This window comes from Myxocyprinus asiaticus, chromosome 23 (genome assembly GCF_019703515.2).
Source record: "Myxocyprinus asiaticus isolate MX2 ecotype Aquarium Trade chromosome 23, UBuf_Myxa_2, whole genome shotgun sequence".
NCBI lineage: Eukaryota > Metazoa > Chordata > Actinopteri > Cypriniformes > Catostomidae > Myxocyprinus > Myxocyprinus asiaticus.
In genome coordinates, this window is record NC_059366.1 from 2998659 (window position 1) to 3025451 (window position 26793).

Here is a 26793-nt window from a genome sequence, read left to right on the forward strand (position 1 = left end):
GGATACAGCACTCTGTGAATAGCCAGCTTCTTTGGCAATGAATGTTTGTGGCTTACCCTCCTTGTGAAGGGTGTCAATGATTGTCTTCTGGACAACTGTCAGATCAGCAGTCTTCCCCATGATTGTGTAGCCTAGTGAACCAAACTGAGACACCATTTTGAAGGCTCAGGAAACCTTTGCAGGTGTTTTGAGTTGATTAGCTGATTGGCATGTCACCATATTCTAATTTTTTGAGATAGTGAATTGGTGGGTTTTTGTTAAATGTGAGCCAAAATCATCACAGTTAAAAGAACCAAAGACTTAAACTACTTCAGTCTGTGTGCACTGAATTTAATAATACACGAGTTTCACAATTTGAGTTGAATTACTGAAATAAATGAACTTTTCCATGACATTCTAATTTATTGAGATGCACCTGTAATAGTATGAAACTGAGAACCTGTCTGGGTCATGTTTAACCCAAAATCAAAAAGAAATTAGAAGACATATCTAGCTTATTAAAAAAAAAAAAAAAAAAAAAAGATTGTGTTATTTTAAGCAAATTTCCCCTCACATTCTCATTACTGTATTGCAAGAAAATGTAATTAACATTACTGTTATGTGAAAAATAAAAATATTAGTTGTATAATTGTAAAGTATGGATACACCATAGCTGTATTTGTTGAAACGTGTTTCATTTATGCTTATTTAGGTATAAATGTATGGATGTCACAAAGTCATGACAATAATGTTACAATGCAAAAAAATCTTAATAACCCTTAAAATACAGTGCATCCGGAAAGTATTCACAGCGCTTCACTTTTTCCACATTTTGTTATGTTACAGCCTTATTCCAAAATTTATTAAATTCATTTAACACAAAATACACAATTTATTATTATTTTCTTTTGATTTTGGAGTAAAATGGACATGTTTTCCATTGACTTCAACACGCTCTCTAAACACATCTCTCTGAAATCTTCACTATATCCTGCCTTTAAACAATCTTTAGGCTCCCCATGTGGAATGTTAAGCATATTCACCATCAAACACAGATATTGCATTATATAATTTTTATGTCACAAGGAAAAAGTTTTTGGTTGACAATAAAAGTGCAAAAACAGGTTTGGAATGCATTACAGTATGATGGTAGGTGTTAGAGGAATGTCTTCTTGGCATGAATAAAACGACACACAGCAACACAGAACACCTCACAACCAGCAAACAATTAGAAAATACAACAAAGAAACAATTAGAAGCTATGACAAAAGACATGTTTGTCATCTGTCTGCATACATGCATAAAACCGACAACGTGCATACACTGCAGTCGAGCGGTGCGACATTACAGCACAAAAAAAAAAAGAAGAAAAGATCACACTCCCATTATAACTGACATTGCACCGCTCCGCTCGTTTGCAGTGAAGACATGCTGTGACAGTTCTTGTTTTATAACTGTTCTTTAGCAAGCGTACCCTCTTCTCCCAACATTCCATTTGAAGCAAGTCATTCTATAGTCACTAGAGTGTCTTCTGCCTCTTCATCTCGGGGGCTGAGCTCTGGCCCCGCGCCCTCTGTCTGGGACAGCTCATCCAGCAGCTTCTGTCCTGCCTCTCCCGCCCGGGAGGCCCACTGCACAGCACCCTGCTTCAGCCCAATGGAGCGGAGCAACTTGGCGTAGTCGGAGAAGGCAGCACCTATGAGCTTATGTGGAGATGGCTGGTTAAGGAAAAGTGCTGGGAATAAAAATGTGCTGCACTGAATGTATTTGTGTGGTCATATAAAACATTGAAAAGATCAGTTTAATGTCATCAGTTACTGCATCTACATCAACTGTGATCCCAAAATGTATTTGAACACAAAGACCCCATGAAATGAAAATTGAATAGACATTATTTTATAACTTTAAACCCAGAAAAACTTCTGAAAACTTCAAAAAAGCACATTGAAAAATGTGCTTGTGCTAACTTTCTAAAGTAATGGACACTTGCTTTGATATCTAATCCAAAAACATTCAAAAAATTTTACGTGCGATTTAAGTGTCCAAATACTTTTTTTGGCCATTGTGTTTATAATTAAGCACTGCTTGCAATTAAATTATTAGGGCTGTCAATCAATTCAAATATTTAAATCTCTATTAATCACATACTTTTTCTGTTGTTAACGCACTAATGTGGATGACGCTCATAATCGATACAACTGCATCAAAACACAGAAAATGAAAACTCGGAACTCAAACCTGCAATAATTGAACAATAAAACTTTTCCCACACTTTAGTATCTTGTGTAAAGACGTGGTTTATGCGTGGTTTTTGAAAAAACAAAAATTTTAAGTCACTGAAATAAGGCCATAACACTTTTAGTGTTAGAAAGGCCATATGCGAGGAGGCGTGGATGATCATGAATATTGATGTGATTCACACCTGAGGAGACAAAGACCCCTCCCCTGAGAGAGAATGAATGTGAGGAGACTTAATGATTGAATGTATTGTTTGTAACTTATTCACAAAATCAAGTTTAAGTTAAAAGAAGTAATCTGACTATACATTTTCTTTACATAAAGACTTTACTTAAAAACTTTAGACTTACACTACCGTTTAAAAGTTTTTAGATCTGTAAGATTTTTTAATGTTTTTAAAAGAAGTCTCTTCTGCTCACCAAGGCTGCATTTATTTGATCCATAATACAGCAAAAACAGTGATATTGTGAAATATTTTTACAATTTAAAATAACATTTCTATTTGAATATATTGTAAAATGCAATTTATTCCTGTGATCAAAGCTGAATTTTCAGCATCATTACTGCAGTCTTCAGTGTCACATGATCCTTCAGAAATCATTCTAATATGCTGATTTTCTAATATGGGCATATTTACAGCACATTTTACAGCAGCATAAACGCTAGTTAAAATATCATCTAAACATTCATATTATTTTTATATCATATTACATATCATGTTTATATCATTCAGCATACAATATAAATACCTGTTTTAGCCGAAACAACATTTAAATGTAACTAAAACTTGCCTATGAGGACATATTTCAAATTTCAATACTCTGAATACTGGCTGGCAAGTCTGGAAATAGTCCAACTAGTAAAATATGTACGTTTATATAAAAAAGCATGTCAACTAATGTAAGTAAAACTAAAAGACTTACTCATCCGAAATTGTATCTTCGGCTGGATCAAGTCGCTCTTCAAAATGCAAACGTTCCTCGTTGGATTCCCGCTCTTCTTCTGAGGAAAATGTGAACTCTTCGTCACTATCCAGGAGCTTCCTCACCTGTGTAGCGTGCCATCTTCCAAACGCGCATAAAAGTGAATGAACTTGATGCTTTTTAGGCACTGTTGGGGGAGTTTACCATTTGCATTGATCGCCTCAGCACATTACCGTATGAATAGCGCGCTATGCTGGTGGGTGTGATCACATTAGGGATAATTGGCTGAGCCAGGAGAAACTGTACATCGCTTTGTTTCATATAGATTACATTGCAGGAGAATATTTGTTTTAAATGTGAATTATTTTATTTAAATGTAGACATTTTAAGCTTTCTTTAGACATATGTTTCATGTTTGTGTGATAAGTATTCACTGAGTTTTTGTGACATGTTTCAGAAAGATGCTCGCGGAGACAGCTGAAAGCGCACCCTGTTTATTTTCTTTATTTAAAAAAAAGCTGTTGTTTTGTTACCAAATACCAAAAAATGTTTTGTTGTAATTGTGAGTGTACACAAATAAAAGTAGACCCTTTATAGTCTCTAATGACGTCTAACACTTATCTGTATGCCCAAAAATGACAGAGTATTTTAAGTTGTTTCTGCTGTTATGAGGAAAAAATCCATAAAAAAAAACCTTCTTCAATTGCTCCATGGTCCAGTTCTGATGCTCACGTGCCCATTGTAGGCACTTTGGCAGTGGACGGGTCAGTATAGACACTCTGACCGGTCTGCGGCTACACAGCCCCATACGCTGCAAGCTGCGATGCACTGTGTGTTCTGACACCTTTCTATCATGGCCAGCATTAAGTTTTTCAGCAATCTGTGCTACAGTAGCTCTTCTGTTGGATAGCATCAGATGGGCTAGCCTTCACTCCCCTCGCGCATCAATGAGCCGTGGGCACCCATGACCTTGTCGCCGGTTCACCGGTTGTCCTTCTTTGGACCACTTTTGGTAGGTACTAACCACAGGGAACACCCCACAAGACCTGCCGTTTTGGAGATGCTTTGACCCAGTCATCTAGCCATCACAATTTGGCCCTTGTCAAAGTCACTCAGATCCTTACGCTTGCCCATTTTTCCTGCTTCCAACACACGAAATTCAAGGACTGACTTTTCTCTTGCTGCCTAATATATCCCACCCCTTGACAGGTGCCATTGTAACGAGATAATAAATGTTATTCACTTCACCTGTCTGTGGTTATAATGTTGTGGCTGATCAGTGTATGTGTATATATATATATATATATATATATATATATATATATATATATATATATATATACATACACACACACACACACACAGTTGAAGTCAGAAGTTTACATTACCGTAGCAAAATACATTTAAACTCAGTTTTTCACAATTCCTGACATTTAATCGCAGAAAACATTCCATGTCTTAAGTCAGTTAGGATAACTACTTTATTTTAAGAATGTGAAATGTCAGGATAATAGTAGAGAGAATTATTTATTTCAGTTTTTATTTCATCCCATTCCCAGTGGGTCAAAAGTTTACATTCATTTTGTTAGTATTTGGTAGCTTTGCCTTTAATTGTTTAACTTGGATCAAACATTTTGGGTAGCCTTCCACAAGCTTCTCACAATAAGTTGCTGGAATTTTGGGCCATTCCTCCAGACAGAACTGGTGTAACTGTGTCAGGTTTGTAGGCCTCCTTGCTCGCACATGCTTTTTCAGTCCTGCCAACAAATTTTCTATCGGATTGAGGTCAGGGCTATGTGATGGCCACTCCAATACCTTGACTTTGTTGTCCTTAAGCCATTTTGCCACAACTTTGGAGGTATGCTTGGGGTCATTGTCCATTTGGAAGACCCATTTGCGACCGAGCTTTAACTTCCTGGCTGATGTCTTGAGATGTTGCTACAATATATCCACATAATTTTCCTTCCTCATGATGCCATCTATTTTGTAAAGTGCAACCCTCATGATGCAAAGCACCCCCACAACATAATGCTGACACCCCCATGCTTCACAGTTGGGATGGTGTTCTTCGGCTTGCAAGCCTCACCCTTTTTCCTCCAAACATAACAATGGTCATTATAGCCAAACAGTTACATTTGTGTTTCAACAGACCAGAGGACATTTCTCCAAAAAGTAAGATCTTTGTCCCCATGTGCACTTGCAAACTGTAGTCTGGCTTTTTATGGTGGTTTTGGAGCTGTGGCTTCTTCCTTGCTGGGCACCCTTTCAGGTTATGTCGATATAGGGTAAGTTTTACTGTGGATATAGATACTTGTCTACCTGTTTCCTCCAGCATCTTCACAAGGTCCTTTGCTGTTGTTCTGGGATTGATTTGCACTTTTCACACCAAACTACGTTCATCTCTAGGAGACAGAATGCATCTCCTTCCTGAGCGGTATGATGGCTGCATGGTCCCATGGTGTTTATAGTTACGTACTATTGTTTGTACAGGTGAACGTGGTACCTTCAGGTGTTTGGAAATTGCTCCCAAGGATGAACCAGATGTGCGGAGGTCCACAATCTTTTTTTCTGAGGTCTTGCAGATTTCTTTTGATTTTCCCATAATGTCAAGCAAAGAGGCACTGAGTTTGAAGGTTAAAATACATCCACAGGTACACCTCTAATTGACTCCAATTAGCCTATCAGAAGCTAAATTAGACTTGACATTTTCTGGAATTTTCCAAGCTGCTTAAAAGCACAGTTAACTTAGTGTATGTAAACTTCTGACCCACTGGAATTGTGATATAGTCAATTAAAAGTGAAACTATCATTCTGTAAACAATTGTTGGAAAAATTACTCATCTCATGCACAAAGTAGATGTCCTAAACGACTTGCCAAAACTACAGTTTGCTAATATGAAATCTGTGGAGTGGTTAAAAAATGAGTTTTAATGACTTCAACCTAAGTGTATTTAAAATTTTGACTTCAACTGTGTGTATATATATATATATATATATATATATATATATATATATATATATATATATATATATATATATATATATTATAGGCACTTAAGCTGTTTCACAAAAACATTTGTCTTAAGATGGTTATTTATATCTTCAGCTGTAGTGTGTCAATAGGAAAAATACATTTTAGACTCACAAACATTACTTTTGCAAATAGAAAAGATTAGAATAGAAGAACAGGGCGCTCTGCAAGAGATGGCATTGCCCCCACAGAGCCCCCCCACTGAAAATCGAGTCAGTCTGAGATTACATAAAGAGACGTAAGCAATTGAGACAGCCTAAATAGATAGAAGAACTGTGGTGAATTCTCCAAGAAGCTTGGTACATCCTTTCTGCCAACAACCAAGAAAAACTGTGTCCAGGTGTACCTAGGAGAATTGGGGCTGTTTTAAAGGCAAAGGTGGCCACACCAAATATTGATTTAGCTTTTTTATGTTTACTGGACTTTGTATGATGTTAATTGATAAATGAAAACTATTTATGGTATTATTTTTGAAGACATCCTCACTATGCAACATTTTTCACAAGTGCCTAAAATTTTTGCACTGTACTGTGTGTGTGTGTGTGTGTGTGTGTGTGTGTGTGTGTGTGTGTGTGTGTGTGTGTGTGTGTATATATATATATATATATATACACACATACACACACACATACACACACTACCGGTCAAAAGTTTTGAAACACTTACTCATTCTTTATTATCATTTTTTTTTTTTTTCTTCACATTTTAGAATAATAGTAAAGTCATCAAAACTATGGAATAACATAAATGGAACTATGGGAATTATGTTGTGACTAAACAAAATCCAAAATAAATCAAAACTGTGTTATATTTTAGCATCTTCAAAGTAGTCACCCTTTGCCTAGAATTTGCAGACATGTACTCTTGACATTTTCTCAATCAACTTTTTGAGGTATCACCCTGGGATGATTTTTAAACAGTATTGAAGGAGTTCCCATCTATGTTGGGCACTTATTGGCTGCTTTTCTTTATTATTTGGTCCAAGTCATCAATTTCAAAAACCTTTTTTTTATTATTAAATTTTAGTTTTATAATGAAATAAATTAATATAGTGGCACAATTATATTTTTGTCTACAAAACTAATTTCAAACCTTTAAGCATACGCCTTCAGATCAAAAGATTTTTAGATCATGAGAAACATTTCAGTCAAGTGTTTCAAAACTTTTGACCGATATATATACATATATACACACTATATATATGTGTGTATATATGTATATGTGTATGTATGTATGTATGTATGTATGTATATATATATATATATATATATATATATATATATATATATATATATATATATATATATGGTTAAAATATGGTTACTATAGTAAAACCATGGTATATTATGTGCTTATGGTTTTACAACAAATACCATAGTTGAATTATAGTTACTGCAGTAAAACCATGGTAAATTTTGTGGTTACTATGGTTTTACTATAAATACCATATTTTTACACCCTGTGCACAAGAGTCATCAGTATATTAGTCTGTTTTCCCAGAAGAGAGAGACTTGTAAATGTGTATATATGTTAATTGTTAATTTTGTCAGCTTTTATGAGTGCACTAGCATATAGATGTTAGCCTCAGAGCTAACAGACATGATCTAAAAGCCACAAAACATAAATTCTAATTTCATGGGGTCTTTAATATTTCTTATTTACATAAAATGTGTTAATATAATAATAATAATAATAATTACTAAAGAAAAAGCTTTATATGCTATATTAGTTCATAAGGAGCCCCTTAGAAGACAGGGAATTGTTTTGCGTTACCTCACAAAAAGTTTTGCTTTCCCTCTCGATTATTTCAAGTTCACTTTAAATAGTTTTATCCATCTCTTATGAACCATGGTTTAACTACAGAAACTATAGTGATTTTAATGTTGATGATTTTAAATGATTTTAAATACCATAGTTTGAGCTTTTTTATTATTACGATGGTTTAACCACAAATATCATGATTAAAATATGGTTACTATAGTAAAACCATGGTATATTATGTGGTTACTATGGTTTTACTACAAATACCATAGTTGAACTGGTTACTGTAGTAAAACCATGGTTAATTTTTGGTTAAGCCCGGTTCCACTCTCCATACGTCTGCAGATAACGACACGCATCTGCTGCTTTGTCAATCAGGCAGAGCAACTGCACACCCTCTAAGAGAGAGACAGAAATATAGAGATACAGTGAGCGGGTATGGCCAATTACTGGCACAGAAAGCACACTGTCAGATGCATTTGAGTGGAATATCTGTGCAGGTGGCCCAATAAAGCTGTAGTGCTCTGAATCTACAATATGTACTGGTGAACATAGTGAGGGATGTATAAAGCTATTGCAAGGGAACCCAAAATTATTGAAAGGGAACACAAAACTATTTCAGAAAATAAATTCCATCCCTGTCTTCTAAGGTGCTCCGCAACTCCACAATTCTGTAGGAAATAATAAAGATGCATCAGAAGGATATTAACGTCATCATTGGTTTCCATCACACCATATTTCAAACAGGCTTCAATAAAGAGTGCAGCACGGTCGAAATATCTCATGCTGTGGGGAAATTTGAAGACATATCTGAGACACATCAGAGCATCATGTTGTTATCATGCACATTAAAATTTCAAATCAGTGCCTGCTGCCTTTATCCACATGCAGTGCCTCTCACACAGTTTATTTGCATTGAGAAAAGGATATGCCAATCAATATTCCCTGTGATTGGAAATGAGGAACACACTAATCCATTGTAACAGACATATTATGATATTATGACAACACAAATTATCACTTAAAATTGTATTACTTTTTTTTTTTTTTTTTTTTTTTTTTTACAGTTTTAAAGGAATAGTTCATCCAATAATCCAAATTATTTTATCATTTACACTTAAGTCATTCCATGGTGCACAAAAGGGCATGTTTAGCAGAATCTTCACGTTACTCTTGTATATACAATGGAAGATAATGGACGGGCACTGTCAAGATCCAAAAATGGGACTCTATATTCCACTATGTTACAAGTCTTCTGAAGCTATATGATACCATAATGCAAGAAACTGAAGTCGTTATTCACTGAAAATCTTCTCCAGGTCTCAAATCTGCTCCTAACACAAAGCTATAGTATGGCTTTAGAAGGCTTGGAATGTAGTGCACAAGTTATAAGGACTTCTGTTTTAGTGATGTATATGGTCTTTTTTTTTTTTTTTTTTTTTTTTTTTTATCACAACAGCATCTGTTTAGTTAGAAGTTATTTAAAAAGAATGGCCAGGATATTCTGCTTAACTTCTCTTTTTGTGTTCCACAGAAGAAATTTCCAAAGTGTTTAGAATGACATGAGGGCAGGGCTGGGTAATGACATAGATTTCCTGATTCAAGTCCGATTCCTAAGCTCTTGATTCGATTTGATTCAGATTTTGATTTGATTCAGATTTATTTGGGTATATTTCATTATTGAGACCATTTTGCTTACATCTGAAAGAAAGTCTCTCTTAGCTAATGCTGTTAATTATACAGGGGATCTTGGTATATTACGAAAACATTAATTTTACAAATTGTATAATTTTGGTCACATTTTATTTGTTTTTAAAAAATTTTATGCACACATTCCATGTATTCCACTATTTAACATGATGTCTTTAAATACATATATATGTATAAATGTAAGGGATAATCCATGGCTAGGTGTTCAATTAATTATACTGCAATGGATAGAAATGGATTATCCTGCTTATCCCATTGTTAAGGCTACTATTTAATTTGTGATATGGCCTTTGCAATTACTAAACCACAAAAGGCTGCAACATTCTTCACCAATATACTACATAATCACTGGCGAGTGAAATCTGAACCAGTCAGTGGCTTATCAGACATTTTTAGTTGCACAGCGTGAAATTTGGTTATTTACTCACATTGTAGACGGTTGTCCATAGAGTTAAAGATTGATCTTGGGATTTTAAAAACTGATATCTGGATAATTCATGAAAATCAATACTTTTACCCAGCCCAAATAAGGGTGCGTAAATGCTGACAGAATTGATATTTTTTTGGCTGAACTTATTCTTTTACAGTTAATGAACTAAAATACAGCAGTGACGAAATTATAATGGCAAAGGGTACACCATGAAACTTTATCAAATTAATCAAATGACAGAATGCAACAGGTTATTTGATGGACTGAAGGAGGGATGAGAAAGAAAAGTGAAGCAGACCTGTGCAGCATCTCGCCAACTTTCTGGAAGCACCCTAGCGAGAGCAGGACCAGGATTGCCTTTGACTTCTGATTGACCTGAGGAGAACACAGATGCTCTGCCCAGCGCTTCAGAACATCTGAACTATCTGCTGGGTTCAGACGCACCTGAGAGATAGATAGAGAAGAGATCTAAAGATACATATACATCTCAGGCTCAGATAGAATGTCCATGGATTAATGTTTGTAAGAGGTTTGTTTGAGGTACTTCAAAGCAAGTAAATGAAATATTGCAAGTTAAGACTACAAAAGAATCAGCACTCATTAAATTGATCACAAAATGTAAATACTTTGGGTAATTCCATCTCAACTCAACCAGCCCAGGCCATACGATTCCAGAGTTCTTAGTGAAAACATAAATGTGCTAATTGTCAGATGGATGTGTAAGTGGGGGGATCTCTACAATTTACAGTCTCTTAAACCCAGACAATTTTATGGCAAATAGTGGCAGATATTATTTGCACCCATATTTAAATACTAATACAGCATATGGGCATCACTGCAGTACATTTATTATTTTATTTAAAGTCCCAAAGACACACTACATTAATCCCATCCCCCAAAACCTAACCTTAACCTTACCTTAGAAGAAATAACCTTGGTTTTATTACAGTAACCACAGATTCACCATGATATTTTATGTAAATGTACAGTAACCACAAAATTAACCATGGTTACCATTTAATCACCTGTAACAGGGTTCAAATGGGCAAGAGGAGGCAGGAACCGGCTGAACAGTCAAAGTAATATTTAATGAAACAAAAAGACACAAACACAAATGCACACACGGCAGCTGCGTGTGGCTCTCTCTTTCCCAAACTGCCGCACCCGGCTGCCTTTATCCCTCTCCTCGGCTGATTAGCCCGATTGGGGGCCAGGAGTGCATAGTCACGGCCCGGCCCCACCCTCCTCCTCATCACATCACCATATTGCTGTAGTACTGTAACACCATGGTTAATTGCATTAAAACTATGGCTTCTGCCAAAAAACATGGTTACTAAAAATATTAGTAATACAGTGATGCAATGTACACACAAGCGATGCTGAGCCGTGGGAACGAGTGCGATCGACAGACCCTGCCTCCAGATCAAACCCTTCACTGCACTCCTCGACATTCACCGTGACCAAATCTCTGCGATGAAATAAACATTTATATTCATTTTTATCTATTATTCTTAGTAGTATTAAAGGAAATATTATGAGTGGAAACAGGAAATCGGATGGGAAAAAGAGTGGGACAAAAAGTGGATTCAAACCACGTTCGCAAGGACAACAGTACACATTCACACCATCTTTATACCCCACGCCACTGCAGCGACATCTAATATCTAGTTTGTGGTATATTTCTGTGGTTCCACCAGATTATTGGGGTGCAAATAGTTGCCCTGTGTGGCAGATGCTATTTACACCGGGGTGCAAACAGACACTACGAAAAGAATAAAAGGATTTGAGACGTTTTGGTTTTTGGACCCTAAATGATGCAATCCAAAGCTTTGCAGATGTACATTTCTGAAATCCAACAACTAGATAGGTTTTGCAACTGAAGAGCCACATGAATTACTTATTCTTAAGAATAGCTTATTTCTGGACTATTACATTGTTTTTGTATGAATAAAAATAAAGGTAATGTCCAATTTAAAAATTATTTGTACTTTAGTCTTTGTTTTGTTGGACAAGAAAAACTTGCTTCATAACATGTGACCCAAGTTTAGTTTTCGACCATTTAATCATTGATACAAAAAGGAAAGTTTGTTCACAAGCAGCAACTTACAGATATTAAAATCTTAAAAACTTCTGGAGTTATTGGCACTTCACCTTTTAAAAAAAAAAGTTCTCTTTTCCACTATCTGATTAGAATAATTATTTTAATGAATCTAGTGCTAAAACAACACATACTGCATGTGCAAATAAATTACGCTATCAGTGGGTGCAAGTCATTCTTAGTGAGTTTGGTCCTAAGTGACTGTAACTGACTGTAAGTAAGTGACTGTCTGCGTGAGATACCTTGGCCAGCCAGGCAGCCCGGTTCCACTCTCCATACGTCTGCAGATAACGACACGCATCCGCTGCTTTGTCAATCAGGCAGAGCAACTGCACACCCTCTAAGAGAGAGACAGAAATATAGAGATACAGTGAGCGGGTATGGCCAATTACTGGCACAGAAAGCACACTGTCAGATGCATTTGAGTGGAATATCTGTGCAGGTGGCCCAATAAAGCTGTAGTGCTCTGAATCTACAATATGTACTGGTGAACATAGTGAGGCTGTAGAGTACTATTTGAGCTCATAAGGACATGTTGCAGCTGCTCAGTCACAGACAGTCTGTTTAACCTTTCACATGATTCACACACTCCAGCTCTGTTGAAAAACTCTAGTGAGCTGCCCACCTAGGCATTACTTTTAGGCATCTTAGATACGATCCTAACACCAATTGAGTTCCAAACAGTAGGTGGGTGAATCATATATTACTCCAAATCTTAATTCACCCCAACATCAAAATAATGCAATAAGAAATCATAATTTGTTTAAAAAATAAAGCCTATTGTAGGACTGTGTTTTTTTGGGAAAGTTCTTAAAAAAGTAATTCACTTCTCTAAAATTATAATCAGATTACATGTCTCATACTTAATGGAAAAGTAATCACATTACTAATTGCTTTTAAATACTTTAAGCAACTTTAAAATGTACTTTTTCAAATGTCTTCCTAATTTTTAAGTTACTCTCTAAAACACTCACAGAAAAGTTTTTCTGCTCAACAAATTCAAAATAATGCCCATATTTTTTGCACACAAGTCATATACCACACGGTTCTCCCTTACAATGGCTTGCTAGTGACTTTTCAGCTGTCACAGAAGCGCAAACAGATGTACATATTAACATAATTTATGTTTTAAATGTATTTTAAATGTATTTATTATACATTACATTATTTTTAGAAGTATGTGTAATGCAAGTACGGTCCTTAAAAGAAATTAACGTAATTGGAAGTCAGTAACTACTCTGATCACACTAATGTAAAATAAATTCAAGGCGTTACACTATATTTTGACTAAAAAGTAATTACATTACAGTAACTAATTACTTTGCATGAGAATTAAACACAGAACCTCAATTATTTTACCGTAATGAAAATAATAATAAAATAATGAAAATAATAATAATGTATAAAATTACAACCCCAATTCCAAAAAAGTTGGGACAATATGAAAAATGCTAATAAAAACAAAAAGTGATTTGTAAATTATATTCACCATTTGCTATATTGAAAACACTACAACTACACATTATATGATGTTATACCTTGTGAATAATTATTTTTTTTTATGTACAGTAATTTCAAATCAGATGATTGCAACAGGCTCCAAAAAGTTGAGACAGGGGCAATTTAAGACTAATAACAATTTGACAAATTAAAATAACAAGGCAATGTGAAATAGTAGATGTTAAACAGGTGAGGCAATCGTGTCATAGTATATAAACAGCCCCCAAAAACAGCCAAGTCCTTCAAGAGCAAGGATCATTCGAGACTTGTCAATTTGCCAACAGATGCTTCAATAATCCAGCACTTTGAGAACAATGTTCCCCCAAGACAAATCGGAAGGATTTGGGGCATTTCACCCTCTACAGTGCACAATATAGTTAAAAGATTCAAGGAATCTGGTCAAATCTCGGTGTGTAAAGGGCAAGACAAAAACCACTTCTGAATTTGCGTGATCTCTGATCCTTCAGATGTCACTGTCTTAAAAAACATCATTCATCTGTAATGGATATCATGAGCATGGGCTTGGGATAACTTTAGTAAACCTTTGTTAGTTAACACCACTCGCCACTGCATCCACAGATGCAAGTTAAGATTTACTATACTAAGCAGAAGCCCTACATCAACACTGTCCAGAAGCGCTGCCAACATCTCTGGGCTCGATCTCATCTTAGATGGAAAGTAGAACAGTGGTTTTTGGTCTGATGAGTCCACATTTCAAAATGTTGTGTTCTCCGGGCCAAAGAGGAAAAGGACCATCCAAGCTGTTATCAGCATCAGGTCCAAAAGCCAGAGTCTGTATGGGCCAGGGGTGTGTCAGTACCCATGGCATGGGTAACTCGCACATCTGTGAGACAGATGCAGACAGATATGTAAAAATTTTGGAGCAGCATATACTGCCATCCAGCACCGTCTTTTCCAGGGACTTCCCGGAATTTTCAGCAGGACAACTTCAAACCACATACTGGCGGAATAAGCAGAGAGTGCGGGTGCTACACAGACAATCTCCAACTGCGAATGCATTGAGCATTATAAAGCGCACAATACAGCAATGAAGACCCTGTACAACTGTGCAGCTCAAGACCTGCATAATGGATGAATGGGGGAAAGTTCCACTTTTTAAACTTAAACTGGTGTCTTCAGTGCCCAAATGCTTAATAAGTGTTATTAGAAGAAATGGTGATGTTTCACAGTGGTAAACACTCGACTGTCCCAACTTTTTTGGAGTGTGTTGCAATCATCTGATCTGAAATTACTGTACATACAATTTTTTTTTTTTTTTAAATAACAAATGAAATTCACAAAGTAAAACATCATATAATGTTTAGTTGTGCTCTCAATAATGCAAAGGGTGAATATAATTTATATCACTCCTTTTTGTTTTTATTAGCATCTTCCATACTGTCCCAACTTTTTCGGAATTGGGGTTTGTAACAGTTCAAAGATGGGCTCAAAGGAGGAGGAGGCGGGAACCGGCTGAACAGTAAACACATTTTTAATGTCAAACTTAAAACAAACATAAACAAACAGACACACATGCAGTGCAGCCGCATGCATCTCTCTCTCTCTCTCTCTCTCTAAAACTGGTGCCTCTGGCTCCCCTTTTTCCTCACTATCCCGCTGATCAGCGCCGGTCGTGCACCATCACGGCCCGGCCACGCCCTCCTCCTCATCACACACCTCCCCTGCCCGATTCAGGCCGTGGCGCCACCGGTCTGACTAACTCTCCCCCCATCTCTGGAGGGGAGACGCTGCCCTTTCGGCCATTCTGTCAGCCGGTGGTCCATCCCGCCTCCTGTGAACCTGGGGGAGAGATGAGGAGAGGCGTGGGGAGAGGGAAAGGGCGAGCGGAGACACACAGAGAGAGAGAGAGAGGAGAGAGAGAGAGCTCGTTGGCTCCCGGACACGCTGTTGCCCAGTCCTCAACCGCTCCTCCGCCCTCTGGCGGACGCCAGCTTGCTCCTCCCCTGGCGGACGGCAGCAAGTCCTCCGGCCCCTGGCGGATGGAACCGCTCCTCCCCTTCTTCGGCAGATGGCAGCGGTTCCTCCGGCTTCTGCCGGCCAGCAGTGACCCCTCCGTCCCCAGGCAGACGGCCGTGGCTGCTCCCCTGGCGGATGGCAGTGGCGAGGACTCCGCGACAGGGTTTCGACACCATTGTAACAGTTCAAAGATGGGCAAAGAGGTGGGAACCGGCTGAACAGTAAACAAAGTTTTAATGTCAAACTTAACTTAAAACAAACATAAACACAGACACACATGCAGCGCGACCGCGTGCGTCTCTTTATCTCGCTCTCCTGGCCCGGCCACACCCTCCTCCTCGTCACGGGGTTGTAATTAATAATCATGTATAATCTATTTATTAAATTATATATTAATTAATATTTAATTATATTATTTAATACATTATTAGTATTTGTTGTACTTCCATGAATTTATGCCTTAATGTTATCAGAAGACTTTTAAGTTTTTGTTGTATAGAAAAGAGCAGCTTGGACATTTTTCAAGATATCCCCTTTTGTGTTACACGTAAGACAGAACCAGGCTGAGTAAATGATTTTCTTCTTTTTCTGGGTGAACTATTCCTTAGCTGTACCTGCCAGCTTGCCATTGGCAATCATGTTTGTGGCCACCAGCTTAATGGTGCTCTGAGAGGGGCCAGAAGAGGTGATGGTGGTCACCAGACAGGCTTTGAGTGAGTCACAGTAGTAGCTGGAGTTATCTGCACTGGTCTCCAAGAGCAATTGCACCGCCCGGTCCGTCTGAGGAACGAAAGTGAAAATGACAATTATGAACCAGACTGGATTCTGACTGGATGAGCCATGTTCAAAGTTATTGTGAAAGCCGATATACAGTGGGGCCCAAAACATTGTCAACACTGAAAATCTGGGATTCAAAATCTAATTTAAACTTTGAAATAAAAAGAACATTTTAAGATTATGAAAAAAAAAACAAAAAAAAACGTTAACACACAAAATGAATAAGAAATATTTAAGATTGTGCACTATTTCTAGATCACTAATCAAATGTAAGCAAAACTGTGACAGAGCATGTTAACTTTTTTCAAAACATATATATATATATATATATATATATATATATATGTATATATATATAATGGGGTACTTTACAGACTGCAGTAACTAACCTGACCCAGTAGCAGGAGCTGGTCAGCACACTTCTTGGTGTGTTCATAGCTGGACCTCTTCACTTCCTGAAGACGAACCCGCTCCAACTGAAACCTCTGAATGTAAGAAAAAGACAAAGAGAGGGTGAATAAGAGGTTGATCGATACTGGATTATGCAGATACGGATAACAAAGGTGTTGGAAGACAGCTGATAACAGATTAGTCGGGAGATTTATAAAATAGATACATTGAATGCATTAAAAAAAAATCCTAGTTTAAAGGGCAAAAATACAGAGGCTACACGAGTCCAGAATTCCAGATGCTGTTTATAATAGACCCAAAATACCAATGATTTGCAACCAAGATACAAAAAAGTCAGAAATATATCAGTGACTCTATTTTGAAATGTCTGTGTTCCAAGCTGCTCACACAAACAGATAAGGGAAACAAAATATGTACTCTTACTATCATCTACTGTATAGCGAACTACAATATAAATACTTTACAGTAAACACTGTCATTTAACAAACATGAGCAGTGATTAATCAACAGAATATTATCTGAGATCACATATCATAAATGTCCGGCACTCACGGATTGTGAATTGTGCAAACTGTTTATTTAATTAAATCACAGCGTTTCGCAGCTTAATTACATTGACCATATTGCGATTCTAAAAGCTGAAAAATGTTGCTTTCTGAGGCTTTATTTGGAGTTAGGATGAAAATGAGGTGCATTTCGAACTGTTCTGAGACCAGTGCAGACAGACAGCACAATGGAGGTTAAGTCATTCACTAAATAGGGAGCAAGGGGACATCCTATAGCTTTCTTTGCAGCCAAGCAATTTACTCTTAAAATCTGACCAAATATTCAGTTTCAGGCTGCAGATGATGTTTGGACCACTCAAAATGTTTGGCAGACATGGGGCAATGATAATCAGTACATATATTCAGAATTTATAATGCTAATTTTAACATGGTTGGTAGTGATTGTATGATGCTGGCCATTACTTTCAATAAGAATTATTTATTCAGTTTTACAGAAAATCAGTTGTAATGACTGTAACGTCTCAAAAACATGAATAACCAACACTCCTGTAAACATAGTAAACAAATTGATAAAATAATAGTAATAATAATAATAATAATAATAATAAAAATAACATGATTTTTTTTTGTTTTTGTATATTAGGTATAGTGTGTGTGTGTGTGTGTGTGTGTGTGTGTGTGTGTGTGTATGTATATATATATATATATATATATCTCCTTGCTCGCACACGCTTTATCAGTTCTGCCCACAAATTTTCTATCGGATTGAGGTCAGGGCTTTGTGATGGCCACTCCAATACCTTGACTTTGTTGTCCTTCAGCCATTTTGCCACAACTTTGGAGGTATGCTTGGGGTCACTGTCCATTTGGAAGACCCATTTGCGACCGAGCTTTAACTTCCTGGCTGATGTCTTGAGACGTTGCTACAATATATCCACATAATTTTCCTTCATCATGATGACATCTATTTTGTGAAGTGCACCAGTCCCTACTGCAGCAAAGCACCCCCACAACATGATGCTGCCACCCCCATGCTTCATGGTTGGGATGGTGTTCTTCGGCTTGCAAGCCTCACCCTTTTTCCTCCAAACATAATGATGGTCATTATAGCCAAACAGTTCAATTTTTGTTTCATTAGAACAGAGGACACTTCTCCAAAAAGTAAGATTTTTGTCCCCATGTGCACTTGCAAACTGTAGTCTAGCTTTTTTATGGCAGTTTTGGAGCAGTGGCTTCTTCCTTGCTGAGCAGCCTTTCAGGTTATGTCGATATAGGACTCGTTTTACTGTGGATATAGATACTTGTCTACCTGTTCCCTCCAGCATCTTCACAAGGTCCTTTGCTGTTGTTCTGGGATTGATTTGCACTTTTCGCACCAAATTACATTCATCTCTAGAAGACAGAATGTGTCTCCTTCCTGAACGGTATGATGGCTGCGTGGTCCCATGATGTTTATACTTGTGTACTATTGTTTGTACAGATGAACACGATACCTTCAGGCATTTGGAAATTGCTCCCAAGCATGAACCAGACTTGTGGAGGTCCACAATTTTTTTCCTGAGGTCTTGGCTGATTTCTTTTGATTTTTCCCATGATGTCAAGCAAAGAGGCACTGAGTTTGAAGGTAGGCCTTAAAATACATCCACAGGTACACCTCCAGTTGACTCCAATTAGCCTATCAGAAGCTGAATTAGGCTTGCCATCATTTTCTGGAATTTTCCAAGCTGCTTAAAGGCACAGTTAACTTGTATGTAAACTTCTGACCCACTGGAATTTTGATATAGAAAAGTAAAACAATCTGTCTGTAAACAACTGTTGAAAAAAATTACTTGTGTCATGCACAAAGTAGATGTCCTAAATGACTTGCCAAAACTATGGTTTGCTAATATGAAATCTGTGGAATGTTTAAAAAATGAGTTTTAATGACTTCAACCTAAGTGTATGTAAACTTCTGACTTCAACTGTATATATATATATATATATATACACACACACACACACACACATACATATACACACACACACACACTGTATATACATACACTGAAAAGCCAAACCATTATGACCACTCACAGGTAAAGCAAATAACGCTGATCATCTCCTAACAAGGCCACATGTCAAGGTCTGGTTAGATTAGATGGTAAACGAACAATCAGTTTTCATATTCAACGAGTTGAATGCAGGAGAAATGGGCAGTTGTAAAGACCTGAGCGACTCTGACAAGGGCCAAATTGTTATGGTCCGATGACTGGGTCAGAGCATCTCTGAAACGGCAAGGATTGTGGGGTGCTCCCGGTCAGCAGTGTTAAGTACCTACTGACAGTGGTCCGAGGAGGGACAAACCACAACCCGGCGACAGGGTGTTGGGCGCCCAAGGCTCATCGATGCATGAGGGAAACAAAGGCTATCCCATCTAGTCCGAACTGAAATAAGGTCTACTGTGGCACAAGTCACAGAAAATTTTAATTATGGCTACAGGAGGAATGTGTCACAACACATATTGCACATCGCACCCTGCTGCGTATGGGGCTGCGTAGCTGCAGACCGGTCAGAGTGCCCATGATGACCCCTGTCCACCATCGAAAGTTCCTACAATGGGCACTCAAGCGTCAGAACTGGACCTTAGAGCAGTGGACGAAGGTTGCCTGGCCTGATGAGTCCCGTTTTCTTTTACATCATGTGGACGGCTGTGTACGTGTGTGCCGTTTTGTTGGGGAAATGATGGCACCAGGATGCACTGTGGGAAGACGACAAGCGGGTGGAGAGAGTGTGATGCTCTGGGCAATCTTCTGCTGGGAAACCCTGGGTCCGGCCATTCATGTGGATGTCAATTTGGCACGTGCCATCTACCTAAACATCGTTGCAGACCAGGTACACCTTTTAATGGCAATGGTATTCCCCAATGGCAGTGGCCTCTTTCAGCAGGATAATGCGCCCTGCCACAATGCACACATTGTACGGGAATGGTTTGAGGAACATGATGAAGAGTTCAAGGTGTTGCCCTGGCCTCCAAATTCTCCAGATCTCAAATTAGCACTTTAGCATGATTACTCAAGGATAAGGTGTTGGAGTGATGGCTGCTGGAAATGGGGCCTGTCTAGATTTGATAAAAAATTACTTTTTTCAAATAGTGATGGTGCTGTTTTTTTTTTACTTCAGTAATGTCCTGACTATACTTTGTGATCAGCTGAATGTCACTTTGGTGAATTAAAGTACCAATTTCCTTGCGAAACAGCAAAATCTGTACATTATTCCAAACTTTTGGCCACCTGTGTGTGTGTGTATATATACACAGTGCATCTGAGCGAAGCGGAGCGGTGTGACACTCCGCTCAATAAACCGCTTCATGCGTGTGCTCCGCTCAACCGCTCACGGCCCAAGTGGACACTCTGCTCAAGTACTGCTCACCGGTTAAAAAAAAAAAAAAGGTAGTTCAATTTTTTTGTAGTATACTTGTTTCCAAGCATGTACATAGGGGTAGCTACAGTGCCCCTTTGCCCACATTGGCTGAGGTGCCCCTCTGTGTGAAATATAGACTATGGGCTATAGGCAGACATTTATTCAATTATGAAATGCTTAGTTACATACACATCTGAAATTATGCGATTGTCTTGTGTTTTAGTATATAACATCTCACTGTTTATTTTGTAATGGTTTACAACGGCTATTAGATAATCGGGTCTACCAGACCTTTGTATCATTTATAATCAGTCAAATATTTCTCTGTTAGAACATATGCCATTGAACATCTTCAAATAATGCCTTATTTTTTTTTTCAGTTCTAAATTACCTTTATTTACTTTAAACAAGCCATCAAACATGCCTCTACAAGTGATAAAACATATGTGCGTTGCCGCAGAAACTCACATACATGCAAATTCGCGCAAACCATGGATTTAACAAATAAAAAAATATTCGTCCTGCATAAAGTAAGATTTTGTCCAATATTATACACTACCGTTCAAAAGTTTAGGGTCACTTATTGTTTATTTGTATATTTTTATTTAGAATAATAGTAAAGTCATCACAACTATGGAATAATAGAAATGGAAATATGGGAATTATGTTGTGACTAAAAAAATATATCAAAACTGTGTTATATTTTAGCATCTTCAAAGTGGCCACACTTTGCCTAGATTTTGCAGAAATGTACTCTTGACATTTTCTTAAACAACTTCTTGAGGTATCATCCTGGGATGCTTTTTAAACAGTATTGAAGGAGTTCCCATCTATATGCTGGGCACATAGTGGCAGCTTTTCTTAATTATTCGGTCCAAGTCATCCATTTCAAAAACTTTTTTTTTAGTTTTGTAATTAAATAAATTAATACGTTAGCACAATTATATTTTTGTCTACAAAACTAATTTCAAACATTTAAGCATATGCCTTCAGATCAAAAGGTTTTTAAGATCATGAAAAACATTTCAGGCAAGTGACCCCAAACTTTTGAACGGAAGTGTATATATATTAGTTGAAATCATGTTTAATGATCCCAAAAACAAATAAAAATTCACAATTTAATTCACAAATTACACTGCCTTCGCTTAAAAAGTTTTTTTTTCCTAATGTACAAACATATATGACTTTTTTTCTCTGCGCGTGAATGCAGCAAGCAAAGCCGTTCATCAGATGTCGGCCATGATTTTATCCGCAACCACTAATCTAAATTTTTACATTTCACTTGTGGATTTGGCTTTGGGAAACTGACCAGCAGTTATGTGACACTTTATCCTGAAGCAGAAATCGAAAGCAACAGGTGGTCGATTATGTGAGATAATTCCGCCATGAAATTCTCTATGAGAGAGTGGAAATCCTTACCAATCAACTGCTCAACTGTACAATGGAGGCATGAAAGCAGAATGCTGCACCTGCAAATTAGGACCCACTGATCTGCAAGATCATACATGTTTATTAGATTTGATGCAGGGATTTTTTGTGTGTTCTCACCGGGATTCAAGGAAATATGCTTTGCCAATATACAGTAGGCTATTATTATTACTGTACATATTAAATTGAGGGTGCTCTAACGTTCGCAACCCCACAGAACCGGGCCTGCTTCTAGCTGGCAGCTGCACTGACATGATACCTTACTATCTACTTATCCATAAATTCATTATCAAATGGTAGTGTAGCCTTGTAGCTCACCTTTTGCTGCACTATAATGTTGGGTTAGCACATCATCGTGCTCTCTGGCAATGTGACACGTACGATTCCAAAAGGAATATTTGATCATTCTCACGGTCTTTTTACACTCCCTTTCGATTTCCTCGTTCTTATTTATACTTTGTATTTACGTAGGCTATAAGGTTTGCAGCTGAACTAAAACAATGTTTGAACTCCATAACCTCAGGCCTATTGCTTATTTTACAGGTTCCCAAACCAGCATATCACAAAGCGCATTCTGGGTTGAGCGAGTGACGCTGAGCGGCCTGATCGAGCGGAATCTTCAAAAAGGTGCTCTCCGCTCAGGTGAAATTATCACCGCTCCGCTCACATGCTCTGTGGTACACATCATTGGTTTTGTGTTGATGAAGTACTAACTGAAGGTGCTGTGGGGGTACTTACTGCTAAAAAGGTACAAAAACACTATTCTAACCCCCTGTTGGTTTTATTGGAAGCTCAAGACAAGTAGCATAATTGAACATACACAAAATGTTAGCATTCTATTTTCAGAAAATTATAGTATAAAAAGGTTATATGAAGATTTATTAAAACTCTTGTAACACTTTGAGGAGAGAGTTTTTAAAGATAACTGATTTTTAAAGATAACTTAACTGATCACAATTTATCGAATTTATCGAATCGAATGGTCTACGACTAGTTCGAAAAAAAATTATTTTAAAATAATCTCAAGTATTTATTGAACGTTTATTTTCAAACCAATGGTGCTTAAGGCAAAGTTGTTTAGAATGAGGAGGTTTACAGCATGGTCTGAATAATGTGTTTCTTTTTTAAACACAGCGGCATATACAACTATTTACATAGCAAAGTATTTGAAAGTGGCTCTTTATGAATACAGACTGTTTTTGGCAAAAAAAATGCCACATGCCGCACATTGCGGGGAGCAAGATGCCGCCCTGGGCGACTGCACATATCGCCCATGCCTAAATCTGCTACCGCTACTGAGTCCCAATTTCCGGCCAGAGAATATGCCCACAGATGTGGGCGGAGAGAAGTCGGTTAATGGCGTCTGCCCGTTTACCGCGTGTCTCCACTTGTACGATAACTTAGGGACAAAGCTGAGCTTTATCACCAAGTTATTTAATAGCCAAAAGTGTGTGCGAGAATGTTTGTGAGGGGTCGTGTGTGTGTGGTTAGTACGAGAGAGAGAGAGAATAAAGTGGCGGCACCAAAGCCGGTTTCGCGATTGTGGGAGACAAAGCAGCTGTTAGTTTATCACACAGAGATGCGGTGGACGGCTCGTAAACCGTCCTGCGGTCTTTGGTTCTTTAATGGATAAACTCAGTGTGCCAGTCTCACCCGTGACGGCGGAAATACACAACAGTCCAATGTGGTTGGACTACAACACAGCAGACCTCATTCGTGATAACAGTACATTACAGTAATACCTTGAGTATTATTAGCAGCAATGAGCGGACTCGGCGGTCCGTAAACTGTACAAGCAATAAACTTGATACACAAGAATAACACACTATAATATTCTATCTCTGCCCTGACGTAAACCTCTTACTTGAATTGCATGAGGACACAGGCAGAATGTGTGTTCATCCGTCGTTTGACTCCGACTCCTTTCCTCGAGTGATGATGGGAGGCCGTTTCCTCGCTCTGTTGGCGGGCGGTACAGCTGCTGATTCTCGGCGGGCTGGCGGAGAAATCAGCGATGCCGACTTGATTGAGGAGGGAAGAGAAATCTTTTTTCTTCACTTCTGCAGGCAAATGGATGAAGATGTGGACTGCTTGGCGGTCTCCTTTGGATCCATTAGAGTGTTCGGTGGAACACAGAGTAATCTCAACTCGTCCAGCGAGATGGAGATTGTATTGGCCACAGTTTCAAGTCGGATGTTACTTCCTTGTGCCACGAGGCTACACCTGAGAGCAGCGATGAGCTGCGTCTACACACGGCAAGCAAAGTTGCTGGAAACGATGCCCAGAAGGATCTCAGAGGTATTTCTACTCCTGATGATGTCATGGTTGAGGGGTGTTCTGTCGTGTGCCTCATTCAATAGGAGTTGAGAATTCGATCCTTTAGTGAGCAAGGCTTCATGGGATTTGTAGTGTGTCTTGAACTCCCTTTGTTTGATTTTGGCGCAGTTTTTATCAGCAAGATTTATGACTGTGTGTGGGCCTCAGTCAGGTTTTATGACTGTGTTAGGCCTGCCTTTGTCTTCTATCTGAATACTTGAGGCCCAACACGGTGCAGGTGGCAGTCCAAAGTTGTGTATAGTCACCATACACACAAAAGTTCCGAAGGTTTTTGTACATCTTCAAGAATGAACAAAGTGACGCTGATGAGTTTGCAGGTTAATGTATTAAACTTGTGTAACTGTACGATTAGAAATGCCAACATTTATTATGCAATTTGTATGAATAGGTTTCATTCAAGCTGTCAACCCACAAAAATACATACTTGTAACTGAAAACACGTTGTGTAGGCTATATGAAAGATACATACTCACAATATATCATCCAGTGATGGCTAGAGTAAATGTCCTCTAATAATGATTTGGGTCAAATTTAATGGAAATCTATTTAATGGAATTGCACTCCATGGCGCGGAAGAAATTTGAGCAGCCTCCGAAGTCGTAGCTAGGTCAGGAAGCAGACAGACTGGCTTAACCAACCATCTGCTAGCTGCCTTGAGACGTCACATAAACTACAATACATAGAGACTGTATCACCTAGATATCATACAGCGATTGTATCTTTTCCCCAAAAAACTAAACACAAACGTAAAGAAAAACAGATTGATGTCAAACAAGGAAATGACAACAAAATAGAAGATAAACATTTAATAAAGTGTGGGCTACTTAACATTAGATCTCTTTCACCCGAAGAGCTAATTGTAAATTAAATTATTACAGATCATAGAAAATTGGCTTAAACCGGGTGAATATATTAGTTTAAATGTCTACTTCCCCAGGTTATTGTTATAAACATGAAAAATCTCTGTGGTCTTTTATAAGACTTCCTTAGAAAATGTACTGATTTTCTGTCAGATCCAGTAGTTACTGTGGATAGAGCTTTAATTGTTGGTGACTTCAACATTTATATAGATAATGGAAATTACACGTTAGGGTTAACATTTATCGATATTCACAACACTGTTGGGGTCAGACACATGTGACAGGACCAACTCAATGCCATAATCACTAGATCTAATTCTGTCTTATGGAGGTGATGTTGATAATATAGCAATTCTGCCACAGAGCGATGCCATCTCAGGTCATTACTTCATCTCTTATATGTTGCACTTAGCTAAGGTCACTGAATTCAACAACACATCGTTTGAGTGGAACTATTTTTTAGACCACTAAAGATAGCTTCACTAATAATCTGCCTGACCTGTCTGAAATACTAAGTATGCCAAAATGTTGAGATGAACTTAATGTAGTCACATAAAATACACATGCAGTCTTCTCTTGCATTCTACATAGTGCTGCCTTCCTTCGATTGAAGAAAGTTAAAGCGAAAAGCCCCGCACCGTGGTACAATAATCACACTCATGCTCTTAAGAGAGCAGTATGGAAAATGGTACAAAATTAGAGGTGTTTTGCGGTGCATGGATGGATACTGTCTCTAGCTACAGACAGACTCTAAAAGCTGCCAGGTCGGCATATTTTAGCAAACTCATAGAAAATAACCACAACAATCCTAGGTGTTTATTCAGTACCACGGATGAATTGGCAAGGAACAAAACTTCAACTGATCCAAATATTCCCTAGCAGAACAGTAGAAATGACTATATGAATTTCTTCACAATCATCATGTGTGTGGTGAGTGTACTGGCACACTATGGCTGCTGGTGGATGCTGCACACTGGTGGTGGTTGAGGACAGTCATTATGTAAAGCGCTTTGAGTGTAGTATCAGAAAAGCGCTATATAAATGTAACATTCCTTCAAACATCACCAACAGAATCATCACAAATATTCAATAGTGTATTTTGAATATTTGTGATCCTGAAAGTCACATTTTGATTTAATGTGTCTTTAAAGGTTCAGTAGAAAAAACAGTCAGTTTAATTTAAGGGTCAAATGAGGGTGGAAAGTGGTCTCTAAATTATGACTCTTTGGTGCAAAAAACAAAAAAAAACCCTTACTACCATTATAAGTACACTTCAAAGCCAGAAATAAAACGTTACAGAAGTGTAGACACCTTCTGTGATGCCTAAAACAACACACATGACAATATGTAATCAATTTCTTCAGATTAATTTTGGTTGTAGTCTGTTAAGGTCTTTTAATTAGAGCTGGTGTGCAATTCATCAGCAGT

General features: G+C 37.9%; 1 protein-coding gene across 3 annotated transcripts in view; it reads right to left on the minus strand.

The window, feature by feature from the left end:
- Window positions 1–1035: 1035 nt before the first annotated feature.
- Window positions 1036–26793, minus strand: part of wdr11 (WD repeat domain 11) — a 175367-nt gene continuing 149609 nt past the window's right edge. The window contains exons 24-29 of one of the 3 annotated variants that reach the window (XM_051650869.1): window positions 16814–16909; window positions 16262–16427; window positions 12413–12510; window positions 10371–10516; window positions 8636–8718; window positions 1036–1684 (exon numbers count right to left, since the gene is read on the minus strand). In XM_051650869.1, the coding sequence (XP_051506829.1) occupies window positions 1485–1684; window positions 8636–8718; window positions 10371–10516; window positions 12413–12510; window positions 16262–16427; window positions 16814–16909 (789 nt within the window). In that variant the 3' untranslated portion in view covers window positions 1036–1484. Of the gene's footprint in view, window positions 1685–7581; window positions 8331–8635; window positions 8743–10370; window positions 10517–12412; window positions 12511–16261; window positions 16428–16813; window positions 16910–26793 lie in introns of those variants that run through there. The other 2 variants (XM_051650868.1, XM_051650870.1) reach the window with 2 other exon arrangements.